Source organism: Elgaria multicarinata, chromosome 7 (genome assembly GCF_023053635.1).
Source record: "Elgaria multicarinata webbii isolate HBS135686 ecotype San Diego chromosome 7, rElgMul1.1.pri, whole genome shotgun sequence".
In the NCBI taxonomy this organism is placed as follows: domain Eukaryota; kingdom Metazoa; phylum Chordata; class Lepidosauria; order Squamata; family Anguidae; genus Elgaria; species Elgaria multicarinata.
In genome coordinates this window covers 58,528,198-58,545,583 of record NC_086177.1, presented here as the reverse complement: position 1 = coordinate 58,545,583, position 17,386 = coordinate 58,528,198, and the positions used below count along the sequence as shown (strand labels likewise).

The 17,386-nt window shown below is 41.0% G+C and overlaps 1 protein-coding gene across 4 annotated transcripts in view; it reads left to right on the top strand.

Moving 5' to 3' along the window:
• ZNF521 (zinc finger protein 521) overlaps nucleotides 1–17,386 on the top strand; it is a 332,567-nt gene that overhangs the window by 128,481 nt on the left and 186,700 nt on the right. For all 4 annotated transcript variants that reach the window (XM_063130654.1, XM_063130653.1, XM_063130650.1 and 1 more), the window contains one exon: nucleotides 4,327–7,682. In XM_063130654.1, the coding sequence (XP_062986724.1) occupies nucleotides 4,767–7,682 (2,916 nt within the window). In that variant the 5' untranslated portion in view covers nucleotides 4,327–4,766. The remainder of the gene's footprint in view (nucleotides 1–4,326; nucleotides 7,683–17,386) is intronic.

Below are 17,386 nucleotides of genomic sequence, written 5' to 3'. Positions count from 1 at the left end.
CTCGCCCACTTGTCTCTCAGCTCTTATATCAGTTCTTCATGCCAATCAAGACTCTTCTTCTTCCCTCTCTCATGAAACCATGGCCATGTTCCTTTCCTTTTAGAAGAGTTTTAAGTTGCCAAGTCATCATTAACAAGGAAAACCTGTGGTTGGAAGGGAATGCCCAGATACAATCCTGCTCTACTCAACAACCAATTGTGTTTTTGTGAGCCTATTCTTTGGGTGCCCACAAAACCTCTGGGAAAGGGTGAATTTCAGAAAGTAAATGAAGTGGGGGAGGTTTACACTTCCCCTCCCTGCTTGTGGTGGTGTCGTAAATCACCAGTGTTACACTCAGCAAGCAGGACGGAAAAGTCAACAGTCTGTGGTCGAAAGCCAAAGTATCTGTCCAAAGCCAGGTCAACGATACAGGAATCAAGAAGGTGCCAAAACGTAGTCAGGGTCCGGTCCAAGGTCAGGATAAGTCCAGGCAAGATCAAAGAGCTGGAATGCAAGCGAAGAAGACAAGGCACCAAAACAATAGATGCTTCTAGCTGAATTCAAGGAAGTCTTTTTTTGGGGGTGTGGTGATTGGGGATTGCTATCATGTGCATGGGCCTTCAGCCAGCTTCTGCCTGTTCTTGTGAAGGGCCACGCCCCAAACACTCCCAAGCTCAGCTGCTCCTCCTTTCCATTTAATCCCTCAAACTGAAGCACCACAGGGGGCCATGATCTAGTTCCGGGCTCTGTGTACTTACTGTAGAGAAAGTAAGAAAGAGTGGGTCAGCTTCACATTATGTATTTAACGTAATGTGTAGTTTGACCCCAAAAATATTCCTCGAGATGGCAGAACACCTGAGAGTTGAAGGTGGTAAACACTGCTTCATTAGGGCAAACCTAAGGAAGGTTTGCCTCCCATGCTACTGCCTTCACCCCCATATTGATAAGTTGCCTAAGATCTCTGGCTGGTAACACCAGTGGTTGTGTGTGTGTGTGGAACAGTTTGAACAATGGAACAGTTTGAGGAATCAGGCATAATTTGTGGAAAGCCTCTCTTTCAGAGTAATAAAGAAGAGGACACAAACTTGCACTTAAAAGCATTGTTTCAGTGGGCAAGGATCCAGGAATGGTGTTGGTTGTTTTCTTAGAGTTAGATGGTTGCTGTCTGGCTTTGATAGTGAGATGGGGTTGTTATCGGTTTTGAGATGCAGGAAAGGGACAAATCCTCATCTGTTTCCTGTGGATAAGCAAAAGGTTCATAATCTAGTAAAATCTTGTTACTTTAAAGAAAGCAGACTTGGAATGTTTTTCTGTAAAGCAATTTGAGCTGTTATGTGTTGTACAATAACTTGTGTTTTAGAGACTGTATGGTTTAAGAATATATATATAAACACAAATTTAATAGATGCTTTCCCCAAGGGCTTATTCATTCTTTTTTTAAAACAGCTTTATACTAACTGACTTTGTGTTGTAAGAAGAATTATGACAATATTACCTATCAAATAAAACAAAATGTTTGGTTTTACTTCAGCTGTCAGGTGCTTTGTTGCTATAGAAGCATTTTTACACCAAGAGGAATGATTTCATTAAGAGTCAATACTCTGGAATGTTTTCCTGCTAAAGCCTCATTGGAATGAATGGGTAGTTCTCTTGTACAACTTCCATTCATTTCAATGGGATTGAGGGGGGGAAAACCTTTCTGGTGGATTGGGCTCTAAATAATTATCAGTCCATTTCCGCAAAACAGATGAACAGGAGTACTTAAATTTATGCTGATTTACTACCATTTGTTTTAATATTTCAAAATACAAGTTTTTTAAATTAACTTTTTAATTATCTTTGAAATCATCAGTAAGGGAGCAAGCTTATATTTGCCAGGTAGCTGGATGAGAATCCATAGGAAGTGTAATTGCTATACCATAGGCGGAGGGAGCAATCCTCTGGCAGGATAGTATCTGCACCACCAGAGGTCCCTGGTACAGTTGCTGAAGGCTGTAGATGTCCTACCAACAGTGTTCCACTGCTGCTGGTGGACAAAATGGGGCATATTAGGGCAGCTGTGGACCCAAAGCCCCTTCACTTCCCCAACACAACAACAAATTTGACCTGAAACTATGCCCTGTGGACAACAAACTTTTATGCCCCCTGCAACTTTGACCACAACAACCTGGTAATAGGAGTGCTGGGAGTTGTAAGACTTTTTTCTGTCTAAACGTGCATAGGATTGCACCCTAAAATCACTGTAATATTCTCTTGTCTTAAGTGTTTTGTGTACTGGGCAAAAATGGTGTATCTAAAAGGAAATCTAGATATATATTTTTATTGCCCAAATCCCACAAATGCAGTACTATAGCGGCCAAGTAGTTTGGGTTACTATTTGGCTTAAGTTCGTGTTTGTCTTTTCATTGTTACTCATAAATCTTTCAGCTTTTACCATAATAATTTGTCATTTGTTCCTGTTACCAGTTTTTTTTACAACTTGCTTTGTCTATGATCACCTCAATGTTCAGGCTGTGTTTTACTAAGGAAGTTCAGCCAGTAAGTTTTTTTTCAAAGAGGAAGAAATGGTGGGCAACCTCTTGAACTTGAAAAGAACAAAATACTCTGCTAGAATCTAGCTTTTGTGAAGTTTACTCTTTTCATTTAACCCTGACTCAGTTAATCTAATACCTACCCATGTATTAGTAGTGATGTATTAATCCCGTTGCTGGTTCCTAAATTCCCCTGAATACAAGTGGGGACCCACAACAAAAGGTTGCAAGGTGTAGCAGCCCCCTACCAGGAGTACTCCTGTTCAGGGATCCGGCCAGCCTTGAATCAGAAACATTGTAGTACTATTCTAGGCTCAACAGAGGGAGATTTGGGGTGGGGTAGGGGCGCAGACAGGAGAAACAACATTTACCCCCTTTCCCACACTCCTGAAACTCTCTACTGTGTTAAATTATAATAAAAACAAAAAAAAACCATGTTTAGGTTTGAATTTTGGCTGCCCATACTTAGATATTTTATTGCTACATAGCGGGAAGGGTGGGAAAGTGTCCTCTGCCTTTTCTTTTATTTGAAATGTCCCCATACAGTGTAGCGAAGAGATTGTTTAACTTCATGTCAAGCCCCTCCCCTGAACCTAATACCTCCAACCCTCCACCAACTAATGCCTGTAACCTTTTCCTTGCAAAAAGAAGGAAGGCAGTAGTATAAATAATCTAATGTTCCGAATGGCCAAGGCACACTACTACACAATATATTTACAGGGATAAATAGTGATTATTAACCTTATTTATTTACAGATATACCTGATGCATCATCTGCATAATCATAATGACAACTGTGCATACAATTTACTCATAACACAATAATCTTTATATAGTAAATACTTTCTATATGTATATTGTGTATTAGAAAGTATTTATGGTAAAAAGATGATTGTCTTATGAGTAAATTGTATGCACAGTTGCCATCTATGATTATGCAGGTGATGCATCAGGTATATTTGTAAATAAATAAGGTTAATAATCACTATTTATCCCTGTATATATATTGTGTAGTAGCGTAACCATTTCCTTAACATGATTTCATAGCTCCTGGAAGTAAGTCTTTGTTCACCATTTTGGGGTCAACAACATTTCCTTTTCTTTTAATTTATAGTACTGTGTGCTAGATAGTCCATCCAGTATCTTTATTTTTGGGTGGCCTCATTTCAATTCAAAATTGATGGGCATTGAACCATCTGAGTATGAGAGGGAATGACTGACGAAACTTCTTGTTTTCCAGTGCTGAAGACATCATTGCCATTATGCTTTTATTGATGCTTTCTTCTTTCCTTCTTGTATAATAATCCACCAAACCGTGTTGTTTTCAGGACGAATGTCATTTTTTTAAAAAAGGTGGCAGTTAAATGACTTTTTTGATTAAATATTAAGTATGTAGGTGACTCTTAATTTTCTCATACTTTTCTAATGCTTTCTTTTTTTCAGTTGAATCTTCAGATGTTCCCGTAATATGCAAACCATTTTATAGTGGATACAAAAGAAACATTAAATGTATTAAAATCTGCATTTTAATAAAGTTGTCAATGTATAATACATAGCGGGCAACTAAGAATAATAAAATGTAATGAAAGGGTAATGCTGAAACAGACCTATTTGATAGGTTTGCCTAGTTTTACAATCTGATTTAAAATAGCTTTGTATAAAAGATGATGACTGTGGGTCTAAAAAAGTAGCGCACCCAAATTTTAACTGCATATGTCTTCCGGTTTATTCTTGATAGAATGTGTATATGCATCTGTCAAGTACAATCTGAACAGGAGGCCCTTAAACATTTGCTTCTGTTTCTCCCCTTTTTCAGATGGAGTAGACATTGAGGATGACCCTTCCTGCTCATGGCCAGCTTCTTCACCTTCCAGCAAAGATCAGACTTCCCCAAGCCATGGAGACGGCTGTGACTTTGGTGAAGAAGAAGGTGGCCCAGGATTGCCCTACCCATGCCAGTTTTGTGACAAGTCATTTAGCCGCCTCAGCTACTTAAAGCACCACGAGCAAAGTCACAGTGACAAGCTCCCTTTCAAGTGCACGTATTGCAGCCGTCTCTTCAAACACAAGCGGAGCCGAGATCGCCACATCAAACTCCACACGGGAGACAAGAAGTACCACTGCAGCGAGTGCGACGCCGCGTTTTCAAGAAGCGATCACCTTAAAATTCACTTAAAGACTCATACCTCTAACAAGCCATATAAGTGTGCCATTTGCCGCCGTGGATTCCTCTCCTCTAGTTCACTTCACGGACACATGCAAGTGCATGAGAGGAACAAAGATGGTTCTCAGTCGGCCTCCCGCATGGAGGACTGGAAAATGAAGGACACTCAGAAGTGCAGTCAGTGCGAAGAAGGCTTTGACTTCCCGGAAGATCTTCAGAAGCACATCGCCGAATGCCATCCCGAGTGTTCCCCGAATGAAGACCGAGCTGCTCTTCAGTGTGTTTACTGCCACGAACTCTTTGTAGAGGAAAGTTCGCTCGTGAACCACATGGAGCAGGCGCATAATGGAATGGAGAAGAAACACATGTGCAGTATTTGCTCAGAGAACTTTCATACTGTTGAAGAGCTCTATAGCCACATGGACAGCCACCAGCAACCAGAATCGTGCAACCACAGCAACAGCCCCTCTTTAGTGACTGTTGGCTACACCTCAGTATCGAGCACCACACCAGATTCCAACCTCTCAGTGGACAGTTCAACGATGGTAGAAACAGCTCCCCCGATAACAAAAGGCCGTGGAAGGAAACGGGCAGCCCAGCAAGTGGCGGATATCACTGGGCCTTCCAGTAAGCAAGCCAAGGTTACCTACAGCTGCATTTATTGCAACAAGCAGTTATTTTCGAGCCTTGCAGTATTGCAGATACACCTGAAAACTATGCATTTAGATAAACCTGAACAAGCCCATATTTGTCAGTATTGTTTAGAAGTGTTGCCTTCACTTTATAATCTGAACGAGCATCTCAAGCAAATACACGAAGCCCCCGATCCCGCGCTGATTGTTTCCACCATGCCTGCTATGATCTACCAGTGTAACTTCTGCTCCGAAGTTTTCAACGACCTCAACACTCTTCAGGAACATATTCGATGTACTCATGGATTTGCAAATCCAGCTGCTAAGGACAGTAATGCATTCTTTTGTCCTCATTGTTACATGGGGTTTCTTACAGATTCTTCTTTGGAAGAGCATATTAGACAAGTCCATTGCGATCTCAGCAGTTCCCGTTTCGGTTCCCCTGTACTAGGCACCCCTAAGGATCCAGTCGTGGAAGTATATTCTTGTTCTTATTGTACCAATTCTCCAATATTTAATAGTGTTCTTAAACTGAATAAGCATATAAAGGAGAACCATAAGAACATTCCATTAGCGCTAAACTACATCCATAATGGAAAGAAGTCTAGGGCCATGAGCCCCTTATCTCCAGTGACTATAGAACAGACTTCATTAAAGATGATGCAGGCTGTAGGAGGTGCCCCTCCGCGCCCTGCTGGTGAATACATTTGCAATCAATGTGGTGCTAAATACACTTCCCTGGATGGTTTTCAGACTCATTTAAAAACACATCTTGACACTGTTCTACCAAAACTGACCTGCCCTCAGTGCAACAAGGAGTTTCCAAACCAAGAGTCCCTACTGAAGCATGTAACCATCCATTTCATGATAACCTCCACTTACTACATCTGTGAAAGTTGTGATAAACAGTTTACTTCAGTGGATGATTTGCAGAAACATTTGCTTGACATGCACACCTTTGTGTTTTTCCGTTGCACTTTGTGCCAAGAGGTGTTTGATTCTAAAGTCTCCATCCAGCTTCACCTGGCTGTGAAGCACAGCAATGAGAAGAAGGTCTACAGGTGCACATCGTGTAACTGGGATTTCCGCAACGAGACGGACTTGCAGCTCCACGTCAAGCACAATCATCTAGAGAACCAGGGGAAAGTGCACAAGTGTATTTTTTGTGGCGAGTCGTTTGGCACTGAGGTGGAGCTCCAGTGCCACATTACAACGCACAGCAAAAAATACAATTGTAAGTTTTGCAGCAAAGCTTTTCATGCGATCATCTTGCTGGAAAAACACCTGCGGGAAAAGCATTGTGTTTTTGAAACAAAAGCTCCCAATTGTGGAACCAATGGAGCATCTGAGCCAGTTCAGAAAGAAGAAGTCGAACTACAGACCTTGCTGACAAACAGCCAGGAATCGCACAATAGCCATGATGGCAGTGAGGAAGACATTGACACATCTGAGCCTATGTATGGTTGTGATATTTGCGGGGCGGCCTATACCATGGAGTCTCTTCTGCAAAACCACCAACTGAGGGACCACAACATCCGACCTGGGGAAAGCGCCATTGTGAAGAAAAAGGCTGAGCTGATTAAAGGGAACTACAAGTGTAACGTGTGCTCTCGGACGTTCTTCTCAGAAAACGGACTCCGCGAACACATGCAGACTCACTTGGGTCCAGTGAAACACTATATGTGCCCTATATGCGGGGAGAGATTTCCATCTCTTCTGACGCTCACTGAACATAAAGTCACACATAGCAAGAGCCTCGATACAGGGAACTGCAGGATTTGCAAAATGCCTCTCCAGTGCGAGGAAGATTTTTTGGAGCATTGCCAGATGCATCCTGATTTGCGAAACTCCTTAACAGGATTCCGTTGTGTGGTGTGCATGCAAACGGTGACTTCTACTTTGGAGCTGAAGATCCACGGGACATTCCACATGCAAAAGACGAGCAACAGTTCTACGGTGCAGACCACAGGGCGAGTGCAGCATCTTCAGAAGCTGTACAAATGTGCATCTTGCCTGAAGGAATTTCGTTCCAAACAGGACTTGGTGAAACTTGACATCAATGGCTTACCATATGGTCTGTGCGCTGCCTGTGTTAATCTCAGCAAAAGTGGTAGTCCAAGTGTCAACATCCCTTCGAGCAGTAATAGACAAGGCCTGGGCCAGAATGAGAACTTGAGTTCCACTGAGAACAAAAACAAAGCAGGAGGGCTGAAGACTCGCTGTTCGAGTTGCAATGTTAAATTTGAATCAGAAAGTGAACTTCAGAACCACATCCAGTCAGTCCATAGAGAGCTCATTCCAGACAGCAATAGTACGCATCTGAAAACACCACAGGTATCGCCAATGCCCAGAATCAGTCCATCGCAATCCGAAGAGGTAATTCTCTCCCCCCCCCTTTTCTTTTTCTTGAAAAACAAACACAAACCTTTGATAACAAAAATGCATCTTATCATTATTATTATTTTTTAAAGAATTGCTAGTTATTTGCCAAGATACGGTTAGCCTGAATGTGTGGTGTATCTCCCATAGCCATTAGCTAGCTAGCAATTACTTGCTTCTTGATAAGCCTTGTGTTTTGGCTTGAATGGTGCAGAGTAGGACTAATTCCAGTCTCCCTAGGATATTGTCTTCTTTATCACTGAAGAGAATAATCTTCATGCCAGCACAACTGAGAGCTGGAATCTTAGCTGAGGTTCATTTTGAGTTGGAATCCCTCGTTCTGAGTTATGCTTACGGCACAGAGTGTTAATGACATAAAAGTAAACTACAGCAAGCCAAAGCGTTGGCATGCAGAGCGCTGTTTTTTGAAAATATTTGTGAGCAACAGAGCAGGAGGGCTATTTTTGTAAATTATGTTGTTGACATTAATTTTTCCCTGTCTTGCTCTACTTTGATTAAAAAGAAACGCCACAGTGTAACACCTACTTTTGCTAAAGGGCAAATTAGTCTTTTCATTGCAATTCAGTCTGTGTGTGTGTGTAGTATTTCTGTGTGTGTGTGTGTGTGTGTGTGTGTGTTTAAACAGAATATCATGCTAGGCATGGGATGATTAACATTTCTTGCAGAATAATCTGTAACATAAAATTGTACAAATGTGAGTGTCCCATGGGGCTTTAACAAGATCACACTCTTATTCCAGATTAATTAATTTGCAATAAATGCTACGGCCTTGTTCTATTATCATAATCACTAACCCGAATTAGAATTGCCAAAGGGGGCATTCCCAAGCACACTTAAACGTACATTATTTAGCCCTTAACTTCCTTTAACTTCCCTTTTGTTTACACAAGGGGCAGGAAACATATGGCCCGTGGACCATATCCAGTCACTTTAAGTCTTGCTCCACTATTCCTACCCCCACCCTACCATGCGTACCTCTCCTGCCGAGAGCCTGGAAGATGGTGACTGTGGGGAAACTAAGTAGCAATCACGGCCAGGGGAAAAGCTGTGGCAGGGCAGATGCATCTGTTCGCCATGCATTGTCTGTGCTTGGCCTATCTACATCATCAAAAGTAAAAGAAAAGGGGGTAGTGTTATTCCTACTTTCTACAGTGTGTTTATCAGAGCTTACTTACAGTAATCTGTTGATCCTTGGGAATTTTTTTACCACAGATGAATTATACTAGATGCTCTCACAGACATGACCATGAGTTCAGATTCTAGGCTACATAAATCCTCTTTAGAAGAGAGTTCCTCTTTAACTACTATTTTTTAGTGGAAAGATGGATATAAATTCATGAAGAAGGAATGAAAGAAAGAGGAAAAAAGGTGCAGAAAGTGTTCTGTTTTATTCTCTCTGTCCTCCTTGTTTACCAAAAAGAAATAAATCTCTCTTCTGTCATCTTGTAAACATCCTATATTTCATAGTGCTTGTAGGATACCAGCTCCTCTAGGAGGAGTTGCCAACTGATTAGGAAAAAAAAACCTAGTTTGCTCTTTTGTCTTTACCAAAGCAACATTATCTACAGAAATCTGTAGGTTAATCTTTTCATGGCATAGAGATAAACATCATTACCTGTTAATGTCTGCACATTAAGTTGTTGTTAAGGCCAACTACATAGGGCAGTAAAAACAAAGCATAGTAGAGGGCATGAAATATGAGTCAAAGAAAGAGTAATAGAGTCCCCTTTCTCTCTCTTTAAGGCTTGGGTAATAGGCCCCTAAGACAAAAGGGTTTGTAAATTAAATATGGAAGTGATTGCTTACAAATGAACTTGTTGGGTTGGAAGTGAGCTAAATCTGTGAAACATGTCCTCTCCTTTTGCAGGTTGCAAATAACCTGGGCATATGGCACATACCTGTTTGGTTGATTTTCCTGCCACTGTTACTGATCTGAATATGTGTTAACACTTGCTGGGATAAGCAAATACTGTAGCAATCCCATAACAAGTTTATGGAATGAGTCTCTCTCCAAATGAAGGCAATAGAAAAGTAATGTCTCCCTCCGGTTCCATCACAAAAATTGATAACCATAGAAGCAATAATATATGATATGCTGATTTGTGCTGTGTTAGCTTTATTATCCTTTCTCCAATGGTTCTTCCAATAGACAATATATTCTAAGGCTTAGAAAAGTCTCTGCTTTTCCAGGCCGATTGAAAACACACCGCAGCATGCCAAAAATTAGACAATTTTGAATATCAAGAACCTTGAGGTTGCCAGAACCTACTTTTTAAGAGCTGGTGGATTATAGGAACGAGAGGAAATATTCAGTGATGGTGATTTCATATTTACTTCTCTCGGAAAAAGGACTTTTCAGTTTGTTACAGCCTCCACATAAGTAATCTAGAACTTCAGCTATATTGCATATGCAGAGTATTAGACAGAAGGCCTAAAAGCACTTTGAACTGCGTTAATAGAATGTTTTATGCATGTCGTAGGATTTAGTGCTATTGCTCCACTTGGCACTGGTTAGGGCTCAGTTGTAATATCACGCCCACCTTTGGTCATCACATTTTAAATAGGGTACATATAAATGAAAAGGTCTCAGGAGAGTCAAGGGAAAAAAAAATACGATTCAGAACGCTTGACTTATTGGGAAAGAATGGTTTAAATATACATACTTAGAGCAGCCTTCACCAACCCAGTGCCTTCCAGATGCTTTGACTATAGCTCCCAAGAATTCCTCACCATTACCCATGCTGACTGGGGCTGATGAGATTTGGTCCAAAACATCTGGAGGGCACCTGGTTGGGGAATGCTGGCCTAGAGTGGAACAAGGTTGACAGGGACAAGATAGGACTCTTCAAGAATTCTAAGGGGCTGCCTGAAAGGACAACAGCCAGAGATACAAACATAAGGCCACAGTTATTTCAAGTAGCTGCAGTGCAGATGTAGGGGGATCTAAGGAGGGCGGGGTGATAGTGGTGGTGGTGGTGGTGGTGGTAAATTTGGAGTAAACTAACTGAAATTTTATTATCTCCATCAGGGTTATTTTTTAAAGAAGACTGAGGGCTAAAATAGACATTGCCTATGTATATGTAGCAGCTATGTCTTTTTTATTTAATTTAGAGTAAGCACGGGATCCTCAATCTGGATCAGGATCCTAGCAGGGGGGTTGGGAATGGGGTGGGAATGGACTTTTAAGATCCAGAACAGACCCCCCTGCCCCATGCCTACTCTAGAGTGGAAATGAAGAAAGAGAAAAGACATCGCTGCTAGACACACATTTGAAATAATGCCCATTTTGACCCTGAGTACCTGTTATGGGTGGATTAGGTTCAGCAATCCCAGCTAGTACAGTAGTTGGTGTTCTTTGGAACTGCTGAGATTGTTAATGAAGTCTTAGAAAAATAACTTTAATAAAAAGCAATCCTGACTTCACTTTGCACATTGTGCATAAAAGTGGATGTCCAGAGGGGCTGAGGCCCTGTGCTTGCCATCAGCAACAATTCTAAAAAGAGTTGGCATATGGTTTAATTCATAAAATAAAATATGCAACCCTCGGAATATGAACAACAACAACACCACAGATCCCCCTCCCCAAACCTTCTTCTGGTCTGGTCTAAATATTGTAACAACTTTTACGAGTAAAATATTATTACACTTCTGTTGATGAAAAGCCCCTAATTTAAGTGAAAAAATGGGTCCGTTTTCCAATTATCATTTATGGCTACTCCAGAACAGTACAAAAAGCCAACTCCTGTCTTAGGGAGCCCTACTTCTTTTCTTTTGTAACACTCTAATTGTATGAGCAGAGCAGACATTGTTTTCAACTTGATTGCTGCTCTTCTTATAGAAAAATAAAGATTTTGCTATATGTTTATCACTGCTTACTTTCATTTAGAGACTCCATGACCAACAGTATAGTAGCAAGACACTGATTAAGACTGGGAGTAAAATAAACAGGGATTCTTAAAGACAGCATGGGAGGGGGTGGTGAGATTTATCAAAAGGAAATGGCATTGTTTTCAAGGGTGAAATGGAGAAATGTTGTTGATAGCGGGTTTTAAGGTGATGCAGATTTATACAGTTTTAAAGAGCTTGTACATGTTGCCTCGGAATCCTGAGAGCTTTTATGAAATTTGTGATATGCTTAAGTGTGGAAGGCGTATTCTCCAGTGAACACTTGCAAACTGTTACTTTTATTGGGCACAGCTGTTGCTGATTGTAGGTGGAAAGACTGGTGGGTTGCTTGCATGCTACCTCATTGTCTTATAGTGTGTGCATGTGCATGTGTGTGTTTTAACATAACAGCTGTGGAAAATAATAGTGAATGAATAACACAGGTACAAAGGACCATATCAGACACCAGTGTTCTACATTTGTTATAGTCAGGAATGCATTCTTTTATATATATAACAAAACGTAGGAGCAAGACAGATTTGCCAAGAAGCTAGCTTGCAGGTAGAGTGATGGAGTCCTGAATACATCAGTCATCAGGTTCTCACTGGTGTGGTCTGATCTTTTCTCCCATCTCCGAGGTGGGGAATTTAGAGGTGCCGTGTGCGCCTAGAACTCGTAAACCAGGGCCAAATCTACACCAAGCAGGATATAACACTTTGAAAATAGTTTGAAAACGGTATATGGAATGTGTCATGGGCCACCCTTGGTTGTAGGACCCATGGATGCCAAGTCGACAATCAAAGCCCCTGCCGCCATGGCTTACGTGCAAAGCTGGCAAGGGTGGCTTGCTTGGGTTGGTTGGCAAGCACCCAGAATCCATGGTCTCTTTTAGGGTTGCCAACCACCCCAACAGCCCACCTGCACGAGGTTTGCACACAATGAGAAGCGACGGCATGCTCCTACCATTCTCTGAATATTGAAAATGGCCACCACCACAACAAGAAGCCCACGGGAAAATTCACCCACGATGGTTTCTCGTTATGTGCAAACTTGGCCGCTGCCTCTTGACTTGTAAGCAGACGTAGGCAGTAGGGAAATACTTCTGGCGATTGTTGCCCTGCCTTATGTGTGTCCCGTTTGAGTGTTCTTTGTTCCCCTCTCTGTTTTGTCTTTTCGTTCTGACTGTATCTCTATGTGTCCTCCACTGGTATGGTTTTATGGTGCTTGTGCTTGAACGCTGTGCCGTGGATTTAACTGCTTGGTTGGGCAAGTCAGCTTGGGCTCTTTGTGTTTTCTTTACAGGTAAAATAGTTTAATGTTTTATATCTAGAATGCTTCCTACTTGCTTAACTTCCTGACCATAAATGTTGTACATGTGTGTTTTGACCTACAGTCTGTGGCTTTTTCCACCTTATCAGGCGATCTTCTCTGCATGTGTTTTAGCTCTCTTCCATATAATCACTTATTTCCTTTGGCAGTAATCGTAGGCCTTTTCGACACGTGCAACAGAATTGGGTTGAAAGTGGGAATTGTCATTTTTAATGCTTCTTTGAATAAAAACAAAACTGTGTAAGTAGAAAACTAGCACATCAAGGAGAAATATTCTAGGCTAGCCACTTCTTGCTGTGCTAATTTTGCAACTTGCATGAAGTTTTTTATGCTAGGAAGCATTAAAAAATGCAATCTCCACCTGCAGTCTGAAGTGATACAGTCCTGGCTACTATCTCAGAACTCTACCACCTCATTTCCATTTCATTCTGTTGCATGTGTAGACCAGACCTTAGTCTCGCCTTATTCTAGCTGGAAGCTGCGTAAATGTTTTCTCAACTGTCTTCAAAATCCTTCATTCCTTAACAATATCCTGCATAGATGTCTGTACATGTCTTGTCTCTCAAAATGCACATTTTAAAATTATTTTGGTTTGAAATCATTAAGAACTGTGTCACAACATTTAGAGAAATATGAAATCCAGCAGGTAGTGTACTTCCAATTGTCATACTAGTCCAAGAGGAACGGATCAAGTCTTTCATATTCGAATTTACACAAGTGTAAGTCATCCATCCCAACCTGGTGCTGTCCAGAGGTTTTGGACTTCAACCCCCATCAGTCCCAACCAGCATGGTCAATGGTCAGAAATGCTGGGAGTTGTAGTCCAAAACACCTGTAGAGTACCAAGTTGGGGAAGGATGATCTAATTCATCCAGCGTCTCTACTAATATTATGAATGGATGGTATTCATTAGCGGTAGGAAAGTTTGTAAGCTTTTGTAATAGCAGTCTATCTTACGAATGGAGTATTTTCTATGGCTTCTCTCCTGACCACTGAGCTTTCCCATCTGACTCACTAGGATCCACCTCAAGCCACTTGTCCTGGTTCCCCCAGTGGATCCCAGGGCTCTGGCAAAAACAAAGTAGACCATGCAAGCCTGAAGTCTGGTGGTATGAGATATACAAGAGTCCCTGTAAGCTGCTTTGAGTGCCATTTTTTTTGGGTAGAAAGGTGGGGTACAAATCAGGAATCAACCAATATCCTGACCTAAATTAGGTCCAGCAGTAGCAGCTTCACCACCTTTTCTAGAACTTTTTGTAGTTTAAACTTTCAAACCTTTATATTCTATTTTATCATATTGTATTTTATGATTCTAACTGTTGTGAACTGCCCAGAGAACTTAAGCTGTTGGGTGGTACATATATAAACATTTGTTTAGGGGAAGGAAAGTAGCTCCCATGTTAAAGATAGATCCATGACTTATGCCATTACATATATATTAGGTATGTTGCACCCAAGCCATTTAGGAGTTAGATTAAAAGGAAAACAGCACATTGCCTGAAAGACAATAGGAAGCTAGGCTAAATGCTGGAGTACTGATGTAGTGTAGAATAGTAGGGGCTGTTCAGACAACACGCTAAGCCATAGTTAGGCCGCTAACCCTATTGAAGCAAATGATTAGTGAGCATGTTTAAACCATGGCTGTGTAGTCACCATGGATAGGAATGGTTCACACGGTATGCTAAGTCATGGTTCACATGACACATTAAACCATAATGTTTTGCTCAAAATGCTTAACCACTATGACAGCATGTTGTCTGAACAGGGTCATAGAGTTGGAGGGAGCCTTGTCCAACTAGAGATTCCCCAACAGATTGTTGTCCAGCAAGGGAGAGTTCTCCTCCTTAGCAATTGGTTCTATTGTCAAACTGTTAAGATATTTCTCCTAATGTTCAATCAAAATCTATCCTCCTGTAGCTTCATCCCATTAGATCTAGTGACAGGCAAATATACCCTCTCTTAATTCATGATTAGTTTGCTAAGTTATGGATCCAGTGTTATAAACTTGGATGGAAGTTTTCTGTTATTACGAGTTATTGAAATAATTTTAAATTGTTTTCCATGTGTGTTACCAAAGTACTTCTTGTCAATGTTGCATGCGTAAGATGGTGTTCTCCAGTCCTCCAGCTGTGGCTACACTAGTGCATAATAAAAAGGAGCCACTACTTCTTGTCACTTGGAAATGATGGTTTTATGAATGTAATCCAAAATATGCTTTTACCTCACCCGACTCCAGTTTTTGGAGGGCCCACCCAAGACCACCTCCTTCTGGTGGGCCTCTTCTCCCAGGTTGGGGAAGGTTGTTCTGAACAAAATAGATCTAGGGTTTTAAAGAAAATTGGCAGTTATGAAGTGAGTTGTATGACTATGGCATTATATATAGAAATATATAGTGTATGCAGCCAAATTGAGGGGCACATAGGTGGTCCCTGTTATAAACCTGCCCACTGGCTATGTTAAGCTGAAATCTTAGATTTAAAGTATATTATATATTATCAGTTTTTAATCTCAAGCTTCTTTGGATGTCATTCGTGAGAAAAGAGGGACACGTGACTTTTAAAAGTGCAATAATGATAGGGCTTCCTGAATGAACCAGATTTGACTGCATGATGACATCACTGGCTAATTGCTAGTGACTGCTAGTTGAGAAGGAGGGCAGTGCTTCCTGGCTAGGTCACACAGGTGAGCACAGGTAATTGGATGACCAGTTATCTTCACTTTAAGCAACTGCACAAGAGAACGATTCCCCCCCAAAAATCATCCAAAGGTGCCGATATTTTTTGCAGCTGGCGAACACATTTATGAAATACCCTTGCCTCCCACTCCTCTTTAGCATATCCTAATTATTAGAGGGCTAAGTAAAGCATGGTATGAGGCAGTGACAGCGGAAGCAGGACGGGAGAAATGTCTCATTTGTACTGTTCCTTCTTATGGGTATTTCAGCTGCGATAGAATCAGCTGTGTTGTGGGGAGATATTGTAACTTTTTGCTTATGGCAGGGGTGGGCAATGTGCGACCCGTGGGCCATACGCAGCCACTACAGCTTCCACCACTTCCCACTAACCCCCAACATTGTAAAATGTTGATGCCTTTCCCTACCCCCTTTTGGCACTGCATACCCATTCCAGACACAATTTTTAACATTTACTTAAAAAAAAAAAAAGTGTGTGTGTGTGGGATGTGGCCCATGGGGGAGGGTCCATGGGGGAGCTAAAATGGCCCCTGGACTCCCAAAGTTGCCCACCTCTGACTTATGGGTTTGCAACAGACATTCAGCCCTAGCAGACTAAGTTCACCCCCATATGCCTCATGCAGGATTTCACTATATTTTGATCACGGCCATGTACATTGTCTCAAGCTACTGGATGCACTGTAATACCTATGTATATCTAGAATTGGTATGTTAGAAGGACGCTCTCAGGGGGGTACGTTTGCTGCATGGAAAACTGAAGAGATATTGTTAGGCTAAGCAAAAGCTAATGTTAATGTAGACATTTAGGTGAACACAAGGATTATCCGGAAAAATTATATGTTGGCAAGCTTGGTTTAAACAGTGGGAGAAGCCGCAAGAGAGGCTAATCAAGCATTTAATAAAGGAACACCTAGAAAGTTAAGACCTAATGAAAGATAAAGGGCACAGTTTCTTTAGAGTGAGATCATGCCTAGAAATGTTGATTGAATATTTTGATGAAGTATATCCACAAGCATTGAGAGAGGAAGTGAGACACATAATTTACCTGGATTTTAAAAAGCATTGGAAACAGTACAACAGAAAAGATTAATCTGCAATATAAGTACTTATCAGCATAAAAAGCTATTATAACAAAAGTAAAACAATCTTTTATACTGAAGATGGAAAAGATTTCTAAAATTTGATCAGGAAGGACAAATATTTTGTCTCCAATGATCACACTCAAAGAGCAGGAACTTTTCAAAAAGTAAAGATTTATGAAATTAGTATAATAATAATCAGATAAAGAAATGTAGATGAGATTAATTTTGAAAAGAAGGATAGAGTTGAGTTCTTGCTGAATTCAATTTTGTCTCCTGAGTTCTATTTTTCCTCTCTTGTAATCCTATGCATATTTACTCTAGAGCAGAAGTTCTCAATCTGTGGTCTATGATGGATCACTGATGTTCATGAGCTCCATTCGGGTGGTCTGTGGAAAAGTTGCAGAATGATACAAAATAACTCTACTTGGCCCTGCATTTAATTTTATCTGACAGTGGAAATCGAGGCCATTTTGATCAGGGCCAGATGTTTAGTCAGATCAAAAAGACCCTGACCTCTAGGCTGTGATTTTCCTGATACAGTACTGATGCATTCTACTAATTATTCCCTAAAATTGTACCAGCTAGAGGGGCCTTTTCCAGTGGTCTAGCTGTTTTGATAATGATACTGAAGGGGGAAAAAAGGTTAAAGTATTATTTTTGTACATGATTTGATTTATAAAGTAACAAAAGAA